The 19,907-nt window shown below is 47.0% G+C and overlaps 1 protein-coding gene across 5 annotated transcripts in view; it reads right to left on the reverse strand.

The window, feature by feature from the left end:
- Positions 1–1,022: 1,022 nt before the first annotated feature.
- MORF4L1 (mortality factor 4 like 1) overlaps positions 1,023–19,907 on the reverse strand; it is a 46,319-nt gene continuing 27,434 nt past the window's right edge. For all 5 annotated transcript variants that reach the window (XM_032968660.2, XM_032968657.2, XM_032968659.2 and 2 more), the window contains 4 exons: positions 16,014–16,102; positions 12,633–12,805; positions 3,035–3,119; positions 1,023–2,147 (listed from right to left, as the gene is read on the reverse strand). In XM_032968660.2, the coding sequence (XP_032824551.1) occupies positions 2,063–2,147; positions 3,035–3,119; positions 12,633–12,805; positions 16,014–16,102 (432 nt within the window). In that variant the 3' untranslated portion in view covers positions 1,023–2,062. The remainder of the gene's footprint in view (positions 2,148–3,034; positions 3,120–12,632; positions 12,806–16,013; positions 16,103–19,907) is intronic.

Consider the following 19,907-nt stretch of genomic DNA (forward strand, 5'->3'; position numbering starts at 1 on the left):
AAACCCACGGGTTTTTATAAGAGATTTGTTCACGAGGCAATTCAGATCTACAAACACAGACAATTTCAACCGAGAAGATGGTTTCAAATTAAGCAACCATTGGAAAGATGTTCTAAATCGAACCAAACATTAAACAAATTTTCAATGGTACAGTATATTTTTCAAGTAGTGGTACCCCAAACTTTCGCAGCTTCTTAAAATCCCCTTTTCACACCACCAGCATGTGGACGCTACCATGCCCCCTCGCCAGCCTGCACAGGTCGACCCACTCCCTACCTTTCATCATGCTAAGTCCGCCTATTAAAATGCAAATTTTTATGCTAACTCCTTTGTCAAGGCACCTTCATTACTCTCACACAGCTTAAAGGTCACGGTCTGAGCTTGGCTGTGTTTCACTCCAGCACTGTCCTTGAGACAGTCTGGTCCCTTTACCTGATGAAGGCCGCTTGTGTTGTGGCCGAAACGTCGTGATTTTTGTTGTTTTATGTTTTTTTTACCTACGTGACTTTACCGAATAGAACCAAAGAGCATGTTTTGTTTGCATGTTCACCGCAGGCACGTGTGGTTAATGCAGACTTAATTCCATGCAAGAGGTATCCATTTGGTGTTTGAACATCTTAACTGTTTTATTGCCAGAAAGAGTAAAACCTATTCTTATTTTTCAGACATCAGTCTGCCAGTAGGCGGGCGACGTTGCTACGTAGCTTGCCCCTATTAAGAAATTTGCGAACGATTAATACAATTTGGCGAATATGCACCGTGATGCTGGCACACAAGGCCTGATCTAGTTCAAATAACGTTAGTGGATCGTTTAAGGTCTGCCGTGAAGCAGACGGCAAGCATCTAAGGTTCACATTCTCGCAGCATTCACCAGGGCAGCCACTGGGCTGGAGCTGTGAACCTCTGCAAGGCGCGGCAAAAACACGCAACCACTCAACCACATCACCGGGAGTTTAAATACGACACACCGCGTACGGATTAATACGCGTTGGTTTGAGCGATTAAACCACAAGCATTTGACCTTTGGAAGACATCAACTTCGTGTTTATTAACTGTAAAGTTACACATTGTGACACCCTAATACTGTACATAGAAACATCACAATAACGATGTTATGCCGTGAAAACCCGAGTTAAACGTTAAGTTGATAACCATACTTTTATTCTCAGCACAGATGTAAAACCCCCCCCGCCAGATACACTATTAACGCTGCCTCACAACTGAGGAACGAACGTATAGGTAACAGGTCAACGTTTCAAGCGATGACCTATCTTAAAGGGCACAAAAGAGTGGAAATAATTATCGACATAGTCCGTGAGGCTTTCTTTATTTACGTTTTCCCCGAACGAAAAGGCCGATTCATTGGTTTAATATCAGTGACAGTGATAATAACATCGGCGTGGAAAATAAACAGGAGGCTTTCTTGCAAAACTTGAAAGCCGCGCGGCGCCCGGTGATTCAACACAATATTTCGCCATTTTTAATCTCCAAGCGACATGACTGCCTCTTCCAAGTGATAGCGACGGGCGGCGTTGTCTAAAACGATCGCCCACGGCGTCTACGCGGCTAGCGGCTGCACTGCCCGCGGTGCTGGCTGCCGGTCCCGTCTGCGACCGCCAGCCGGTCACACGGGAAGAACAAGACGACGACGATGTGAACGACGGAATGCAACGAGAATTCTCTTAGGCGTGTCATTGCTTGCAACGTCCTTCCCTCAAACTCTACACCTCCCCCCCACCACCGTACTCCCTCCAACCTCTGCGCCCCCCCCCCCCCCGACTCTGCCTCTCTCTATGGAAACGAAGCGGTGGCACGAAGCAGTAAAATCTATTTGCATGAACACAGCTTCAGCCGTGACAAATTAATGCACGGAAACAATAATGCGTTTTGTATATATATAAAGAGCCCTTATGTGAATAAACCACTTAAAAGCTTTATATATGCTGCAGTGAATACGACGCTTTAAGTGCATCCTTCCTAAATGGGGAAAAATGCTCCGAGAAGAAACGTTCGCTTCGAGCTCCATCACGTCCGATCTTTGCCTCCTCTCAATCTTGGATTATTATACGGCCTTCCGGTGGTACTCTGGTGGGGCCACTTCATAGTCATTCGCGCTGAAGAGGGCGGCAGAGTTTTTCACGAGGTACCTACGACCGAACGGGGGGGGGGGGGGGGGGGGGGCGATCACACGAGCAGTCTACATGTCATCATCACCGACACCCCTAACAATATTATTACCACAGTCACTAGAATATCTATCGTCATAATCATCGTGGATGGAATCACACTCACCACTGTCACGTTTAGCTCCATCAACATTGTTATCGCCATTATCACAACTTTTGTGGTGTCCACGTTTAAAAATGATAGCAAATCACTCAACTGGGAAAGACATAGAAATCGTCTGCCCCCTCCCCCAATGCGATAAACTATTTCAGGATACCCCCCTGAAAATAGGGTCTTTCAGACTGAGTGAGGCATTCCTGGGTAAAGAACCGTATTACTATAATAATAAATTATTTGGTGATGCTGTTGCATTAGTAGTGGTTCACAAGCACAAATAACAAAGACCAGGCGGTGCCCTTTGAGAGGTCTCCGCGCACGGTGTCAGATTTAGGGGACCGGGTCACTAATGGGGACATTAGTTCATGACAAATCATCCAGGGAGGGCCGTGAATAAAAGCACGTTACATTTGTGGCATTAAGAAAAGTAGCACTGTTTATCTATATTTGGCGTTTTAATGCGAACAGCGTAAACAAGGAGTGTGCGTGAGTGAGGAGTGGTGGCGGAGCGGTTAGCGTGCTGTGCCACGAACTTGGCGTACCTGGGTTTCGAAGCCTGAACACGGCCAATGCCAAACTCAACACGTTCGTCAAAAAGACCCATTATTTCATAGACATTTCCCGAAACGTCACTCAACGTGTTTTTTTTTCCTTTGCTTTAAAGGCAAGTGCTATTGACAAATGTGTTGATGTTTTTCTAAGATGCGGTACCTGGCAGTGCGGAGGGAGAGGGCGAATGGGTGACACTCACTTGAGAAAGTCGTGCAGGAAGATGAGAAGCAGAGCCATGCCTTTCTCGTCCAGAGGAGTGTAGGCCAGCATGGAGCCTATCCGAACTAACAAAGACAAAGACCCCCCCCCACCCCCGTATATAATTAAAAGCCTGTTGGGGCAAGTGTTGTGAGCAAGTAGCACCTATGAAGGCCGGCACGGCACACGAGGGGGTGGGTGGCCAACACCACGCCAGGCCGCCGCCTTTGCCTTCCAAGTGGCGATGTTTACATACCGCGCCAGGTACTCATTTGAGGCCGAGTCGACCTAGGGGAGGCCCAGGATCGGTTCAGATAAACGTCACGGATGTTGACCATGAGCAGGAATCACACTCGGGTCACCAGGTTCGTAGCACAAAGCGCTAAGCGCTACATTGCCCCTCCCCACCTAACGCACGCACGCACCAACCGCCATTTGCTACGAAGTGGCGGTGACGTCACCATGGTGCTTGTACTAGGCCATGTGCACTTTAAGGCCACGTGAAGTGTAGAATGCCTGCCGGCAGGTGGTCACAGGACAAACCCAGGTGCCAATGGGTTGACTGACTGAGATGACCGTCCGATGCACCACCTGTGCCCCCTACTGTGCCAACTTGGTGTTATAGCACCCCGGTGCTCCGCTCATTGTCATGAGCGTCGCTCCTCTGTCCTCTTTTGTTGCTGGAGGGCGATTGCCTCCAACTGCCCAGTAGCATCCTTCACGAGCCTCCTCTACAGAGGCCGATCTTGACACCGCTGATACCAGTCATTGGCAAGTCCACTTAGCTCCACGTCCTCTTGTACCACATCACTCCATCTCTTCTCTAGCCCGTGCAGCGCCCGTTTAGCCCCCTCTATCCGGCCGAACAAAAGCTGTTTCGGCATGCGGTGGCTGGGCATGCGGGCGACATGACCCAGCAAACGCAGCCTTGCCTGCCGGAGAAGCTCACCGATGGGACTTTGTCCAGATCTTTCAAGGATTTGTGAGCTCCTCACACAATCCAGCCTGGTTAAACCCAGGATGGATCGACCGTGGCCGAGAAGACCCGAAGCTTCGTGGAGTGACAGACCAGGTACGCAGTCGATGAAAATATGCCGCTCGACTGATTTGGATCGAGACCTCTGCTGTCAAACCGGAGCTAGTCATGAGCACACACACACGCACACACATACATACACGAGTGCGTGCATGCGCCAAATCTGTTGTCATCACATCTTCATTATCGCTGCCTAGCAGCAGACACATATAACAGTGGTTAAGGTGTCGGGCAATAGCACGAAAGCAGAAAGAATGACAACTTCTGAGATGGAATGTTATAAAAACGATCAGGTTCATAAATGTGTAGTGACATCGCGAGATGTCAACGTGCAGTGCCGGCCCGAGAGGCACAGTGTGCGGTGTAATAACATCGCGGATACCACAAGGGTGTGGGTGTAGTACCAGCCCTAGAGGGGCCCGGTGAGCGTTGATTGATAACGCGAGATGGTACCACGCTTGGCGTGCAGTGCCAACCCTACAGGACAGGGTGTGTGAGTGCCGGCCGTAGGATGAGGTTACTAAAGGCCATGGCACTCTGGTTGACCCGGGAGGACACGTGACCAGTCAAGTCTGCAAAGGGGCCGCAAGTGGGGGCTAGGGGTGGGTACGTGGTTGGGATCCAGATCCCTCTCAAGGATTCTAGAAGGTGGTCGTGCCCACGGGTGGAGCCAGCCACGCCGCAGAGAATACAAGCCGGGTTCCGAGAGGGACCAGGGTTGTTGTTCATCCTGGAAGAAACCTTCATCTACGGTCTCCGTTCAACGAGTCACCAACACGTGGACCTGGACCTACGCTGTTGGTCCCGTCCATAGTAGCAGTTACGTTGTAATTAGTGTAGTTAGCCTGGTGGTCACCACCATAGGTTGTTATTCTGTTAAGGGGAAAGTTACCCCGTGCGTTGGAGTTGATAAATGTGTTGCCTTCAAGTCTATGTCTGCGACTCAGTTGAATCCATTACAAATGTACATCGCTGAATTGATAGATGAAGTAATTTTTTTCCCCAGCAACAGACAATGAGTATCAAACCTTCACACACACCAATACCCGCCATTCACCACTAAGTCAGGGTGATGTCACCATGGCGCCTGTGCCAGGCGAGGTGGACTTTGAGGCCACGTGTGAAAGGCACGCTAGCAGGTCATGGGACAGACCCAGGTGTTATTGGTTAACTGTCTGAGATGACTGACAGATGCACCACGTGATCCCTAAAGTGAAAAATTTCAGCGTTTTAGCCGCCCGGCGTTCCGCTAATTGTTGTTAGCATTGCTCCTCTACCTGGCACCAGTCATTGGCAAGCCCACTCAATTCCACATCCTCCAGTCCTTCATCAGGCCGTCTGTGCCGCGTGTTTTTTCCCCCTCGATGTGGCCAAACAGAAGCTGCTTTGGCATGCAGTGTATGGGTATGCAGGATACATGAAACAACCAATGCAACCTCGCCTGGCAGAAGAGCTCACTGGTGGGACTGTGTCCAGACCTTTCAAGGATCTATGAGCTCCTCACGCAATCCAGTCTGGTCAAACCCAGGATGGATTGTAGGCAGGCCACAATGAATGTTTCGAATCCAGTGCAGATGCTCCAATATAGAGATCCAACATTTTGCAAGCATAGAGAAGGGAGGGTAAAACCGAGGCTGAAAAGGCCTGGAGCGACAGGACAGGCAAAAGGTTCCACACAGCGTTACCCAGCCAACAAAAAGAGAATGCCACTCGAATGAATCAGTGGAGCAACGCATGTATACGCCCACACATGCAAACACACATAACACCCACGCAGATGTAATGACATACCAGCACGCACACAGACGTACATACAGAAACACATGCACCCATGCGGACATAGATGTGCATATCAACATCGCCCAGTTTCATGTATCGAGGCTGGATGTACGTGTATGTAATGTGCCCATATGTACTATATACAGATCAAAAATAAATTCAGGGGCAGGGTTGACAGTGATGGAGAGGCCCAGGCCGAACGTACTTTATGCATGTCATAAATAACACACTGCCTTGCAACAAGTAAAAAAGGCGCAAATAAATATATACGAGGTCTTAAATTATGGCAAAAACAAAAAAGACACGGCACTAAATGCTCACGTAAAAATTGCACGCTGACAGAAGAAATACGTGGAACGCTTAAGCTTCTACAGAAATCGAACATGGAATTTTATGATTGGAAAACTCAGCTCGCGTGAAATGCTTCGGACCAAAAAAAAGGATAGGTTTAATTCAAACATAGGGCCCAACAACAGGCCGTGCAGATGTGTATCTTAGCTATAAACGTATTTTTTTTGTCTGTGTCTGCGTGTCTGTCTGTGTACGAAACTTGCAAAGGCTTTGGCCCGCAAACCGTGGGGCTTACGTTTAAAAAAAAATAGCCAGGTACCACGCCATAAGCCCCATGGTGAGCCAGCGCTATTTCATTTTCCCATCCGTCAACTTTAAAGTAGTTAAATTAACAATTGAGTGCTATTTATCATTATTTATTTATTTCCTTAAGCTGCTGCACGCATTTGCGCATGTGCGTCAAAGCTGACCGGGGGTTTCCCCTAGCAACGCACACGCCTTCGTTGGGAGGGGGAAATGATCTTTCGCGTAAAAAATGCAAATAAAACACACAACCTTGAGGTAAATTCTTCAAAGTGTCATGTCCTCTTCTCCCCCCCCCACCCCAATGTGTTAACTTACTACTATTGGGTCGGTAGATACTAATATTATAGCGCTTAGATAATATTATTGAAAAGTGGTCGAAGGGATGGTGGGGGAGGGCGAGGGTAGCGACCCAGCCTGCCAAGGTGCCACCTCGGCCGGCTGGGCAATTTAGGCGAGGCCGGGGGATCTGCACGGGACTAGACCTCATCACGGCACTGTTAAGTACTATTTTCTTGCATCTTTCGCTAAACTCACGTAGATAGAAAACTAATATTAAAAAAATTCAGTGTGTGTAAACTAATATTTCAAAATTAAGTTAGTAAATATTAAAATAATAATGTGTGTGCCTAGGTCCAGTGTGCGTGTGAGTTGATGTGCGTGTCTGCGTCGATGTGTGTGTGAGTCGGTGTGTGTGAGTAAGTCGATGTGTGTGTGTCAGTCGATGTATGTGCGTGGGTCCATGTGAGTGTGTAAGTCCATTTCTTTGTGTGTGTGTGTCGATGTGTATGTGTGTAAGCGAAAATAAAAAAAAAATTGTGTGCAAGTCGATGTATGTGTGTGAGTCGCTGTGTGTTTATAAGTCGATGTGTCTGTGTGAGTGTGTGTGTGAGTGTGTGTGTGAGTCTGTGTGTGTAAGTCGATATATCTGTGTGTAAGTCGATGTGTGTGTGCGGGTCGATGCGAGTCAGTCGATGTGTGTGTTAGTCAATGTGTGCGAGTCGATGTGTGTGTAAGTCAATGTATGTGTGTGTGCATAAGTCGATGTGTGTGTGTAGGCCGATGTGTGTGTGCGTATGTCTATGTGTGTGAGTCGATGTGTGTGTGTGTGTGTGAGTCCATGTGTGTGTGCAAGTCCATTTGTTTGTGTGTGTAAGTCGATGTCTGTGTGTGTAAGTCGATGTCTGTGTGTGTGTGTCGATGTGCGTGTGCGAGTCAATGTGTGTCAGTCGATCTGTGTGTTAGTTGATGTGTGTGAGTCGCTGTGTGTGTGTGCAAGTCGATGTGCATGTGTGTGAGTCGATGTGTGTGTAAGTCGATGTGTGTGTAAGTCGATGTGTGTGCGAGTCCATGTATGTACGTCCATGTGTGTAAGTCGATGTGTGTGTGTAGATCGATGTGTGTGTGTAGGTCGATGTGTGTGTGTGTGTGAGTCACTGTGTGTGAAAGTCGATGTGTGTGTGGGTCGATGTGTGTGTGGGTCGATGTGTGTGTGGGTCGATGTGTGTGTGGGTCGATGTATGTGTGAGTCGATGTGTGTGTGAGTCGTTGTGTGTGTGTGGGTTCATGTATGTGTGTAAGTCGATGTGTTTGTGTGTGTGGGTCGATGTCTGTGTGTGTATAAGTTGATGTGTGTGTAAGTCGATGTGTGCATGTGTGAGTCCATTTGTGTGTGCAAGTCGATGTTTGTGCATCAGTCGATGTGTGTGCGTGTCTTTTTCGCCCGGGCAACGCCGAGTACTTCCCGCTCGTATATATATGTAAAGTGTGAATGAATGAAACCAAAGCCAAAAAACGGTGCAAGCATGCATTATACAATCTGCCTGGTTTTCTCTCATAACACTACATCAGTTGAAGTTATTTCCTTGTGGAAATCCTAACAGAATTTCAGAGGAATATTGCATTCACTTGTAGCGTCAATTTCACGTACAGCGAGGGAAAAAAGTATTTGATCCCCTGCTGATTTTGTACGTTTGCCCAATGACAAAGAAATGATCAGTCTATAATTTAAATGGAAGGTTTATTTGAAGTGAGAGACAGAATAACAACAAAAAAATCCAGAAAAACGCATGTCAAAAATTTTATAAATTGATTTGCATTTTAATGAGGGAAATAAGTATTTGACCCCCTCTCAATCAGAAATATTTCTGGCTCCCAGGTGTCTTTTATACAGGTAACGAGCTGAGATTAGGAGCACTCTTAAAGGGAGTGCTCCTAATCTCAGCTTGTAACCTGTATAAAAGACACCTGTCTACAGAAGCAATCAATCAATCAGATTCCAAACTTTCCACCATGGCCAAGACCAAAGAGCTCTCCAAGGATGTCAGGGACAAGATTGTAGACCTACACAAGGCTGGAATGGGCTACAAGACCATTGCCAAGCAGCTTGGTGAGAAGGTGACAACAGTTGGTGCGATAATTCGCAAATGGAAGAAACACAAAAGAACTGTCAATCTTCCTCGGCCTGGGGCTCCATGCAAGATCTTATCTCGTGGAGTTGCAATGATCATGAGAATGGTGAGGAATCAGTCCAGAACTACACGGGAGGATCTTGTCAATGATCTCAAGGCAGCTGGGACCATAGTCACCAAGAAAACAATTGGTAACACACTACGCCGTGAAGGACTGAAATCCTGCAGCGCCCGCAAGGTCCCCCTGCTCAAGAAAGCACATACACATGCCTGTCTGAAGTTTGCCAATGAACATCTGAATGATTCAGAGGACAACTGCGTGAAAGTGTTGTGGTCAGATAAGACCAAAATGGAGCTCTTTGGCATCAACTCAACTCGCCGTGTTTGGAGGAGGAATGCTGCCTATGACCCCAAGAAGACCATCGCCACCGTCAAACATGGAGGTGGAAACACTATGCTTTGGGGGTGTTTTTCTGCTAAGGGGACAGGACAACTTCACCGCATCAAAGGTACGATGGACAGGGCCATGTACCGTCAAATCTTGGGTGAGAACCTCCTTCCCTCAGCCAGGGCATTGAAAATGGGTCGTGGATGGGTATTCCAGCATGACAATGACCCAAAACACACGGCCAAGGAAACAAAGGAGTGGCTCAAGAAGAAGCACATTAAGGTCCTGGAGTGGTCTAGCCAGTCTCCAGACCTTAATCCCATAGAAAATATGTGAAAGGAGCTGAAGGTTCGAGTTGCCAAACGTCAGCCTCGAAACCTTAATGACTTGGAGAATATCTGCAAAGAGGAGTGGGACAAAATCCCTCCTCAGATGTGTGCAGTGCAAACTTGGTGGCCAACTACAAGAAACGTGTGACCTCTGTGATTGCCAACAAGGGTTTTGCCACCAAGTACTAAGTCATGTATTGCAGAGGGGTCAAATACTTATTTCCCCTTATTAAAATGCAAATCAATTTATAACATTTTTGACACGCGTTTTTCTAGACTTTGTTGTTGTTATTCTGTCTCTCACTGTTCAAATAAACCTACCATTAAAATTATAGACTGATCATTTATTTGTCAGTGGGCAAACGTACAAAATCAGCAGGGGATCAAATACTTTTTTCCCCTCACTGTACAACTTATCAGAAAGTTTTAAATGGCACTGTTTGACATAGCTCTGCAGATTTTCACTTCATTATAAATTAAAAATGTTGCCATTTATAGATAAGCAGTCAGGAAATATAATGTACAAGCAATGTGGTTATGCTTGGGGAGTGATTTCTAATCGAATTCTTTCGGGTTGCATCATCATTTTACGATAACCCTTGACCACCCGAGAGAACCAATCACAGGTGAAGAGTATTTGGCTGCTATAAATATCCACTTCGTTGACCTATCATATGTGGCCAGGTCACTTCTGAAAAATAGCTATATAGCTCAGTGGGCCTTACCTGGTAAAATAAACATACCTTGATTTAAACTAAACTTTTATGCCATGGGAAATCTGCCGAATAATTTGGTCATTCAGAAAAATCGGAGGAACTTATGCATGTATGTATGTTGAACTTCTTTCGTGCCGTACGTAGCCAACCATGCTAACCGGAGGTGCGGAAACGCTGAAAAGCCCAACCAACATTGACAATTTTCTACGCTATTCTGCTGGAGATTACGTCCAACATCCTGAGGTGTTAACAGATGCTGAGCTCTCATCGTGTGCGAGAGCTGAGCTCCGGACTGTAATCTCCCGCAAAGTGTCATATAAAATTGTCAAAATTGCTTTTCAACATTACTCTGGTGGTTTGCTGAAAGAAAAAAAATCGATTGCCATATTTGGCCATGACGTGATAACTTCATTTGATTGGTTGTTGGGTGGTGGGACGTGATATGTATAATTGGCATTGTGCCTGACCGATGATCTCGCCCATAAAAACCCAATAATGAATCGTAACATTGGTAGTGAACACCTTACACGTATGAAATGTCTCCTGTGTTTTTATGTATTTTCTCTGTTAATGATACCGTGTTGTCCCATCTGCCAACCCCAAAAAAAATGTTGAATTTCAGCGCTTTGTGTTAACATTTAAATAAAACCTTAATTCTTAATAAACACGAGGGCAAACACACACTAATCAGAGGGGACTTCAATGCAGGAGTAAAATCAAGGGAGCATGGGATGAGAGGATGATTGGTTAAATTGGTAAATTTGACATCACAGAGCAAGAGAGGGCCTCTGTTTGAGTTAGCAGCCAGCAAACGGCCTCAAAAAGATGACACCTTAAAATAATAAAAAGTTATCAAAAACGGGACACACGATAGGGTGTTAAAATTGGAGGGATTAGGGATGAAATTTACATGATTTGCACTCAGGCAAAACGATGGGAAGTGAAATCAACACAGGAAGTGATCACTGGCTCACCGATGTGACGCAAGCTGGGCTTCAACATCACAACAACAAAGGGGACGCCAGCAATAAAGAAACAACAAAACACCCCAAGAGGGTTAAACATCAACACTCTCTAGATGAGGAAGGGAACATGGACTGATTAAGATAAACATGACCGAGATCCCGACAGGAAAACGAATAAACGTATTTAATAATTAATAACTAGCTTCGTTACGGTCATTACGGAGAATGGCACACGCCTGTCATACAGCACCGTGGAGGCAGCAGCGAGGAGGGTTGGTGGATCACATGAAATGCCTTGGGACTCCCTTCCCGTGGTGGCGTTGAGGAGGCGCCATATTCTGACTTGGCAGAAGGCGTTCCAGCAAGGGTGGACTCTACCTGTTCCATCTCTATGGGATAGAGCATTTCCCCCTTGCATGTGTGGGTTTTTATCCAGGTGCTCTGGTTTCCTCCCACATACAAAACACTCAAAAGTGGTCGAACAAAAAACCTTAATATATGGAGGACCTTGACTTAAAGCTTTCGTGACTGCAGGAATTCATATTCTTTGGGTATTTTGGTAGAGCCACGTAGATAGAAAAAAGAATACAATATCACAACGTTTCGATCGCAACACAAGCAATCGTCTTCAGGTGAAAAAAGAGGGGGAAATCTGCCGTGGCAGGCTGCTTATAAAGGTTGAAAGATGGGCGGGGCAGCTAATGTTAATGTAGGAGAGGTCACCGTAACCTGCAGTAGGTCTACACCAATCAAAGAGCTGTTTACAAATGGGTGAGATGGGCGGGGCATCTAATGGCAATAGTTGCTACACTCCGTGAATCAGACTCAATGCCCCAACAAATCAGCAATGCTGCTGGACAATCAACCCTTTTAAATCAAATTTTAAAACATGCAATTGCAGTAAGTTTACTTTAGAGCAGGAATGATCAGTAAATGGGTTTGAGTTATTACTTTTTGTGTGTGTGTGCGATTGCAAAGCATTCTAGGATGCTCTGAATGAAGAGCGTTCTGTAAATGCCAGTTCATTATATTGGGGTGAATATTGGCGAAGAGTGGTCCCGTAGAGGTGGGTGGTATAGAGCCCTTCCAACAGCAGAAACCGTTACGGTGATGCCTGCCTAAATCCCTTTGAATGCTCACAACGGAATCTTTAAAATACACGGAAGCGCACACAAAAAGTAGGTTCAGTCCTAGCCAGCAGTTGTGCAGACTTATAATACCCTATTGCTGTAGAATACCTCTTATCCGTGATGAAGTGAGGGGGGAGGAGGGGAGTGAGTAGGGGGAGGCTGCCGTCAGATCCCATCGGTAATCTGACCAACGACCCGCAGGAACCACTCACAAGTGAGGCCACACCCGCGACTTCAGGGGATGCGCTCACCAAATAGGCGCAGGAGGTGGGGGGCGCCATAGACGTGGGACATGGGCGCGTCGGGGTGGTCGGCCAGGATGTCGGCGTACTGCGGCCGCTCGAACTTGTAGAGCAGCTGCGTGCCGAGCATGACGTTGAAGTACTCGCGGATCCCCGCCACCACGTCGCTCACCGCGTACTCCCTCAAGGGGGGGGGAAGAGGTGGGTGGGGGTGGTGGGTTGGGTGGGGGCACGATGACAACCCATCCGTGAGTGCTTGCGAGGGGAAGTAAAAATTAACAGTTTGTGCGAATTGTTTTTCCAAAAGAAGTTGAGTGGTAAATAAATCCATCAGGTGCACACGGACACACACACAAAGACAAAAATCCTCCCTCCCCCCGTATAGCCTTCAAAGGTTGGCACAGTGCACAAGGAGGTCGGTGGCCTTAACCATGCCCAGCCGCCATTGTCTCCCGAGTGGTAATGTGTCGCACCAAGCTCTAATTTGAGGCTGAGTCAACCTCAGGCAGGCCCGGAATCGGTTCAGTTGTCACCTGCATTGGCCATGAGCAGGAATCAATGTTAGGTTGTCGGGTTCATAAAGAAGCACGCTTACCGCTGTACTACCGCTCTACACACACCGGACACACGTGAACATGGTCGCACACGCTGGGACACACACACGGACAGACACGCCGGAACACGCATGGACATGCAGGGACACGCAAACGCCGGGACACGCACATGCCGGGACAAGCACGCGCTGGGATGGACACACACATGCCAAATGCCACAATGGCCATCAGCCTCCACTGTGAAACCCAATAGGATTACAGCTTCGAAATTGGCCTTTGATGATGTGAGGTCGCCGGGCAATTTTGTACAATTCCCACCCCAATAATGTGGCTCAAAATAGGTAAAGTGCCAGGCTTCACCCGCGGATTAACTGCGCGCTGCTCTCAAGGCGATCAATCATGTAATTAAATGTGTGACACACACCTGACCCCAGTGCCGTGGTAAACACGCGTGGACTTATCCCGCGCTGTGGCGCGCGGTTTAAATTTAACCCTTTTGGGTTCACTTTGGGTCGCCGGTGGTTCAAGAGGGATTACACTGCGTAACAACATTTTTTTTTGTTCCTGGGTAGTAAGTGTTATTTTCCAATTGCTTATGCCTCAAAGTACAGAAAATGGCTATTATTCCCCACAAACTTTGCTTTTGTGACCAGGACAGCGATATTTTGAAATTTACCTATTTTCAATGAGAAAACGTGTGCATTTGTGTCATTCCTTCACATAAAGTCCTGGTCTCAAAAGCAAAGTTTGTGGAGAATAATAGCCATTTTCGATACTTTTGAGGCATAAACAATTAGAAAATAACACTTACCAGGAACAAAAATCGTGTTACATAGTGTTATTTATCTCGGACAAAATGGCGCGTCAAACCGTGACAGCGTGCGGGCAAGAGTCGCTCTCACAGAGAGCAACAACGCTTGCTTGGTGCCTTACGACCAGGCCGCTCTCCCCAACGCAGTCGCAGGGCGGGGGGGGGGGGTTTCATTCCTGAAACCTTAAGTCTCTGCCAACCATCATCAGTCACACGACGGAGCCTGTGCTGTCGCTCACAAGAGGACCCCCACTGTGCGGCCGTGATAAAGAAGGCCACATCTCAGCCTGACAAATCCAAAGTCGACCTCTGCTGCCTCTCAAGTGATTGTGGAAATAAAAAGCATTTTGGCTTAACAACTTCAAGGGCACTTGACGTGAATGTACAGCATCGAGAGTTTGACACTTTGGAGGCTCGCATTGGTGGATCACAGTGAGTTGGGAACTCGTTGGGGTACAAGGTGGTCAGGCAAAGGCAACGAAATGGCAACAAGATCATGGGTGCCAGGATGGCCAGATATTAACTCCCTCGCCTGGTATACAGGAGTTCGTGAGTTCGATCCCGACCCTAACACCTGTAAATTTGGAGTTTGCATGCTCTCCCCGTGGTTGTGTGAATTTTTCTGGGTCCTCTGGTTTTTTCCTCCACATTTAGAATCAACGTGCGTTTAGAGTATTTGGCAGCTATAACATTTCCACATAATCCACTTCGTTGAGCTATCATGTGGCCAGGTTGCTTCTGAAGAGCTACATAGCTCAGTGGGCCTTCAATGGTAATGTATAAAAGTCAAAAACAGTCTGTGGGTTTGTGTGTGGCTTTGTGTGTGTTCGCGCGCTTGCTAACGATTTCGCTCTCCAACGGTGGGGTTTATGCAAAATAAAAATAGCCAGGTACCACGCCGTAAGCCCCGCTGTGAGCAAGCGATATTCCTTTTTCACACCCGTCAACTTAAAATTAGTTTAATTAGCGATTTAGTGCCATTTTTGCGCGCTTTCCATTTATTTATGACGCGTGCACGGCCATACCAACTCACGCGCCTTTAGTGGGGGGAACGGCCATGCCAAGTCGCACGCCTTCGGTGGGAGTGAGGGGGACATTTTCTTTCGCGTTAAAAACGCTATAAAAATACACTAAACGTTGATGTTAATTCTTCACTGTGTGATATCCCCCCCACCCCGATGCGTGCAGTTATTACTACTATACAGTCAGTAGATGCTACCACTATAGGCCGTAGATATTACTGCAGAGCAGCCGGGGAGATTGTGGCTGGGGGGGGGGGGGGGGTCAGGGGTAGCAGCCCAGTCCCAGCCTGCCAAGGTGCCACCTCGGCCGGCTGGACAATCTAGGGGAGGCCGGAGGCTCTGCAAGGGACTAGGCCTCACCACGCCACTCTGTCAGGTGAGTACAGAGTCGATAAATACTGCTATAGTCAGAATGTACTACTGTAGTGATAGCAAGTACCACAGTCGGTATGCACTGCTGTAATCATAGCAGGTGCCCACCACAGACAGTATGCACTGCTGCAGTGAAAGCAGGTACCACCACAGTATGCACTGCTGTAATCATAGCAGGTACTACCACAGTATGCACTGCTGCAGTGAAAGCAGGTACCACCACAGTATGCACTGCTGTAATCATAGCAGGTACCACCATAGAATGCACTGCTGTAATCATAGCAGGCACCACCACAGTCAGTACGCACTGCTATTAGATTTTTAAGAGTAGTTTTGAAATATTTTTTGGACCTGGGCAACGCCGGGTAATTCCCGCTAGTGGTAAAATAAAAAAAAATAGTTGAATCGTTATGAACCTGCCTGTCCAGATATTTTTGAGTAACTCTCATATTCATGGGTTATTTTCACGTACTTGGGTTGCTCCGCAGATAATAATAAGTCTATATAAAGAAACTGGCCAAAAACAAGCTACACAGGAGCCTCCTGAGAAAATTTTGCGATTCATTGAGGCTTTCCTGGGAAAACTTAAACAACATTATTATTGAGTGCTGTCTAGTGCTAGGCAACTTACTTGTTGTCCGAATTCCCCCGTGACTTCTTGTAATTGGAATAGTCTTCAAGGATGGAATCGACATTTTTCTTCGCGGGAAGGTGAAATAGCTTGACAAGAAAAGAGCGACAGGGATGGAAGGTGAAAGTGTCTTTGTTACCACGAGAACAAGACAGCTCTATCCCGCCGCAGGTCTGACAACAGCATGGGACATTGCGTTCCTGTTCCTCAATTGCGTTCCAAATATGCTACCAAAGTCTCACGCCACGACACGAAAACATTCACATCGTGAATGTCACACACAGCAGTCTAACATCATCACCTGTTACAGAAGGGCTTCTGGAAGGTGACACCACACAACTACTGTTGAGGTCCCTTCGTTTGCCTGTTGCACGTACAAACAACCATATTTTTAGTTGTGGCTCGGCTCCGGCTCGCCCCCTAACACTCAGGCTCAGCTCATGTATGAGCCACTCAGTTGCTTTTTTAGAGATGCACGAGTGGCTCAGCCACTACTCAACTCAAGTTCCTGAGTGTGGCTGGGACAATACTCAGAGCCAGCTCAAGGTAAGCGTGGATTTGAGCTAAGCCGTGACTAAGGATTTGGGTTTAATTGGTGCCACCTTCTCACCTGCCTTGCTAAGGAGGTTTGCATTGCAAGGAAATCAAATAGGTAAATATATGCTACTATTCAGAGGCAGAATGTAATTTAAATGATAAACCACATTCAATATTATGGGTGTATCGTGCAGCGAATCGGTGACTAGCTTGAGACATCTTCTTTGGTTCTTTCGGTAAAGTCACGTAGAATGAGAATAAAATAATAAATTGGTAAAATAAAATAACACAATATTTACACGACGTTTTGGCCACAGCACAAGCAGCCTTCATCAGGTGAAGGGACGAGACTGTCTGGAGGACAGAGGACAGCGCTGTCCTCCAGACAGTCTCGTCCCTTCACCTGATGAAGGCCGCTTGTGTTGTGGCCGAAACGTCGTGAGAATATTATTGTGTTATTTTATTTTATCAATTTATTATTTTATTCTCATTCTACGTGACTTTACCGAAAGAACCAAAGAAGATGAATCCTTGCAGTCACGAAAGCTTTAAATCGAAATTTAGCTTGAGACAATCAACTTGGTACAAATGAAAACCCGGTTTGAAGCGAGGATCTCAGCGGTGCTGACTTAGTGCTCTGACACGGTGGTATGAGCCCCCATGACTCCAGAGCTACGGGGTCAGTTTGGCACGGGACATGTATGAAAAGCAATTACAATTCTGTGGGACGATGGGTCAAGGCCAGCTTCTGTTTAGAGTTATGCTACTAGCAGGAGGCGAGGGCTGGCGGTGGCCGGCGACTGAGAGACTTTTACGAACGTGCGGCAGCACACTGCTCAGAATTCTCGGGGAAGCATTCATCGCATTGGTGGCATCCTGCTCGCTCAGCGGCAGGCCTGCGGGGGGGACGAGGCATGTACACAAGTATGAATCAATATGACAAACGAGGGACTGGCGCCACTCGCTACGTGCTCACACATTTGATCATTTTGCCACAATACAACTGTTAGTTTTTTTTCAATTAAAAGCTTTCGTGACTGCAGGGATTCATTTTCTTGGTTCTTTCGGTAAAGTCACGTAGAATGGAAATAAAATAATAAAAATAAAACTGTTCGTTTATTTATTTAAAACATTTGTCCGTTTGAATGATGTCACGTGGTTGGTATGGAGTTTGAAGCTTTCATGTCATCATTTCCAGTTACCAGATGGTAAAAATACTGGGTGCACGCAGTCAATAACCATTAAATAATTAATAAAGGGGCTGTATTGAAAATGGTGTACATAAAAACATATCATCGCACTCAGAGCTAATGCTGCCTTACAACAAAAAACATCTCAAAATGAACACGTCATGGTCAAGAGGTCATCACGGCCAATGCCATGATTGCCACCACACTTCACCATCACTCCCGTCCTTCTGGCAGATCCCACAGCACATGCACAGCCACTACCTGACCTCCAAGATCTGCCATTGCAGTATCTGACCATGTGGACTTCGTTTTCCCCTTGATATCAAACTCCCAAGGATTGCCGAGCATGCCGCTTCGAAGTCACTCACATAACCCTCCTCCCACCTACACCCCCACCCCATGGATGTGTCAACATAGGTTGCCGGCTCAGTCCGATCTTTCAGCGTAGGAGTTAATTGGACGAGGTTTGAAAAAAATCCCCCACCACCTCCGTCCACTCACAGCAGTTAGAAACGGGTACAAGATAGTTGGCAGATTTGTAGCTCGTTGAGTGTGGAGGGGGTAAAGCTGTGGGGTACTTGCACCTCTTCCAAGACGCCTGGCCAGCATAGAAAAAGGAAAGCTACATACGCTCTAGATACGCTCTATAGAGGCTCTATAGAGCTCCCTCTAGGAGAGGTCCTTCGGCCAACAGGTACCCCAACAAGTAATTGTAGGAATGCACCTTTAAATTTACTTTATCCCACCCACTCGTGGTCGTGTGGCAGGAAGCGGTTAAATGTCCCCTCCAAACACCACCCACCCGTAGCCCTTTCATCTGGCGTGACAGCGGTATTTGTAAAATGGCCATGGCAACGGCGGGGGATGCGAGCTGATTTTTGTCACGGTGGAGAGGAGCGGGCGTCGACTCGCGCGCCGAGTGCTCCCACCAACGACCGCCACCATGGTGCGTGCACGCGCGCCACGACCACCGTCGCGGTGCGTGTGCGCACGTCGCACTTGTTCACTGACCCAGCGCCTTAAATCCACCGCTGAAGGGCCACCCAAGCCAACGCCATCTCTCACATCTGCACGGTGTGTAGTGGAAAGCAGGGTGTCGGTCACCACGGACGCGTGGGGCTATGCAGGGGTCGGCAAACCTGCAGCTCTGGAGCTGCATGCTGGCTATTTAGCTGCCCCTTTGGCTGCCCCCCCTGCGGCTCATTGGCTGCCCACCCTGCGGCTCTTTGGCTGCCCCCCCTGCGGCTCTTTGGCTGCCCCCCCTGCGGCTCTTTGGCTGCCCCCCCTGCGGCTCTTTGGCAGCCCCCCCTGCAACTCTGCAAGTGCAAAATATATCCATTATTGCGCCCCCCCCCCCCCCCAAAATACAAAAGTCTATTTTTATATTTTTTGCATAGTGTACAGTCTGGAAGCTACCCACATGCCAAATTTCAGGTTTGTTGCATGTTGGGAAGTATGCTAAACATTTGGAAGACACACATTCACGAATTTCCATTTTATATACAGTGAGGGAAAAAAGTATTTGAGCCCCTGCTGATTTTGTACGTTTGCCCACTGACAAATAAATGATCAGTCTATAATTTTAATGGTAGGTTTATTTGAACAGTGAGAGACAGACTAACAACAAAATCCAGAAAAACACATGTCAAAAATGTTATAAATTGATTTGCATTTTAATGAGGGAAATTAGTTTCGATTTAAAGCTTTCGTGACTGCAAGGATTCATCTTCTTTGGTTCTTTCGGCAAAGTCACGTAGAATGAGAATAAAATAATAAATTGATAAAATAAAATAACACAATAATATTCTCACGACGTTTCGGCCACAACACAAGCAGCCTTCATCAGGTGAAGGGACGAGACTGTCTGGTAGGACAGCGCTGGAGTGAAAAAAGCCACGTTCAGATCACGACCTTTAAGCTGTGTCAGAAGAAACAAAGCGCCTTGACAAAGGAATTAGCAGATAATTTAGCATTGAAATGGCCGAGTGATTAGCTTGTGACTGGTCACAGAAATGGCTATGTTAAAGTTAAAGCATACACATCCGCAGAGGCACCCCTTGACAAAGGAATTAGCATAGAATTTAGCATTGAAATAGCTGAGTGATTAGCTTGTAACTGGTCACAGAAATAGCTATGCTTAAAGTCAGAGCATACACATTCACCGAGG

This window comes from Petromyzon marinus, chromosome 40 (assembly GCF_048934315.1).
Source record: "Petromyzon marinus isolate PM22_M1 ecotype Great Lakes invasive population chromosome 40, UKy_Petmar_22M1.pri1.0, whole genome shotgun sequence".
Lineage (NCBI taxonomy): Eukaryota > Metazoa > Chordata > Hyperoartia > Petromyzontiformes > Petromyzontidae > Petromyzon > Petromyzon marinus.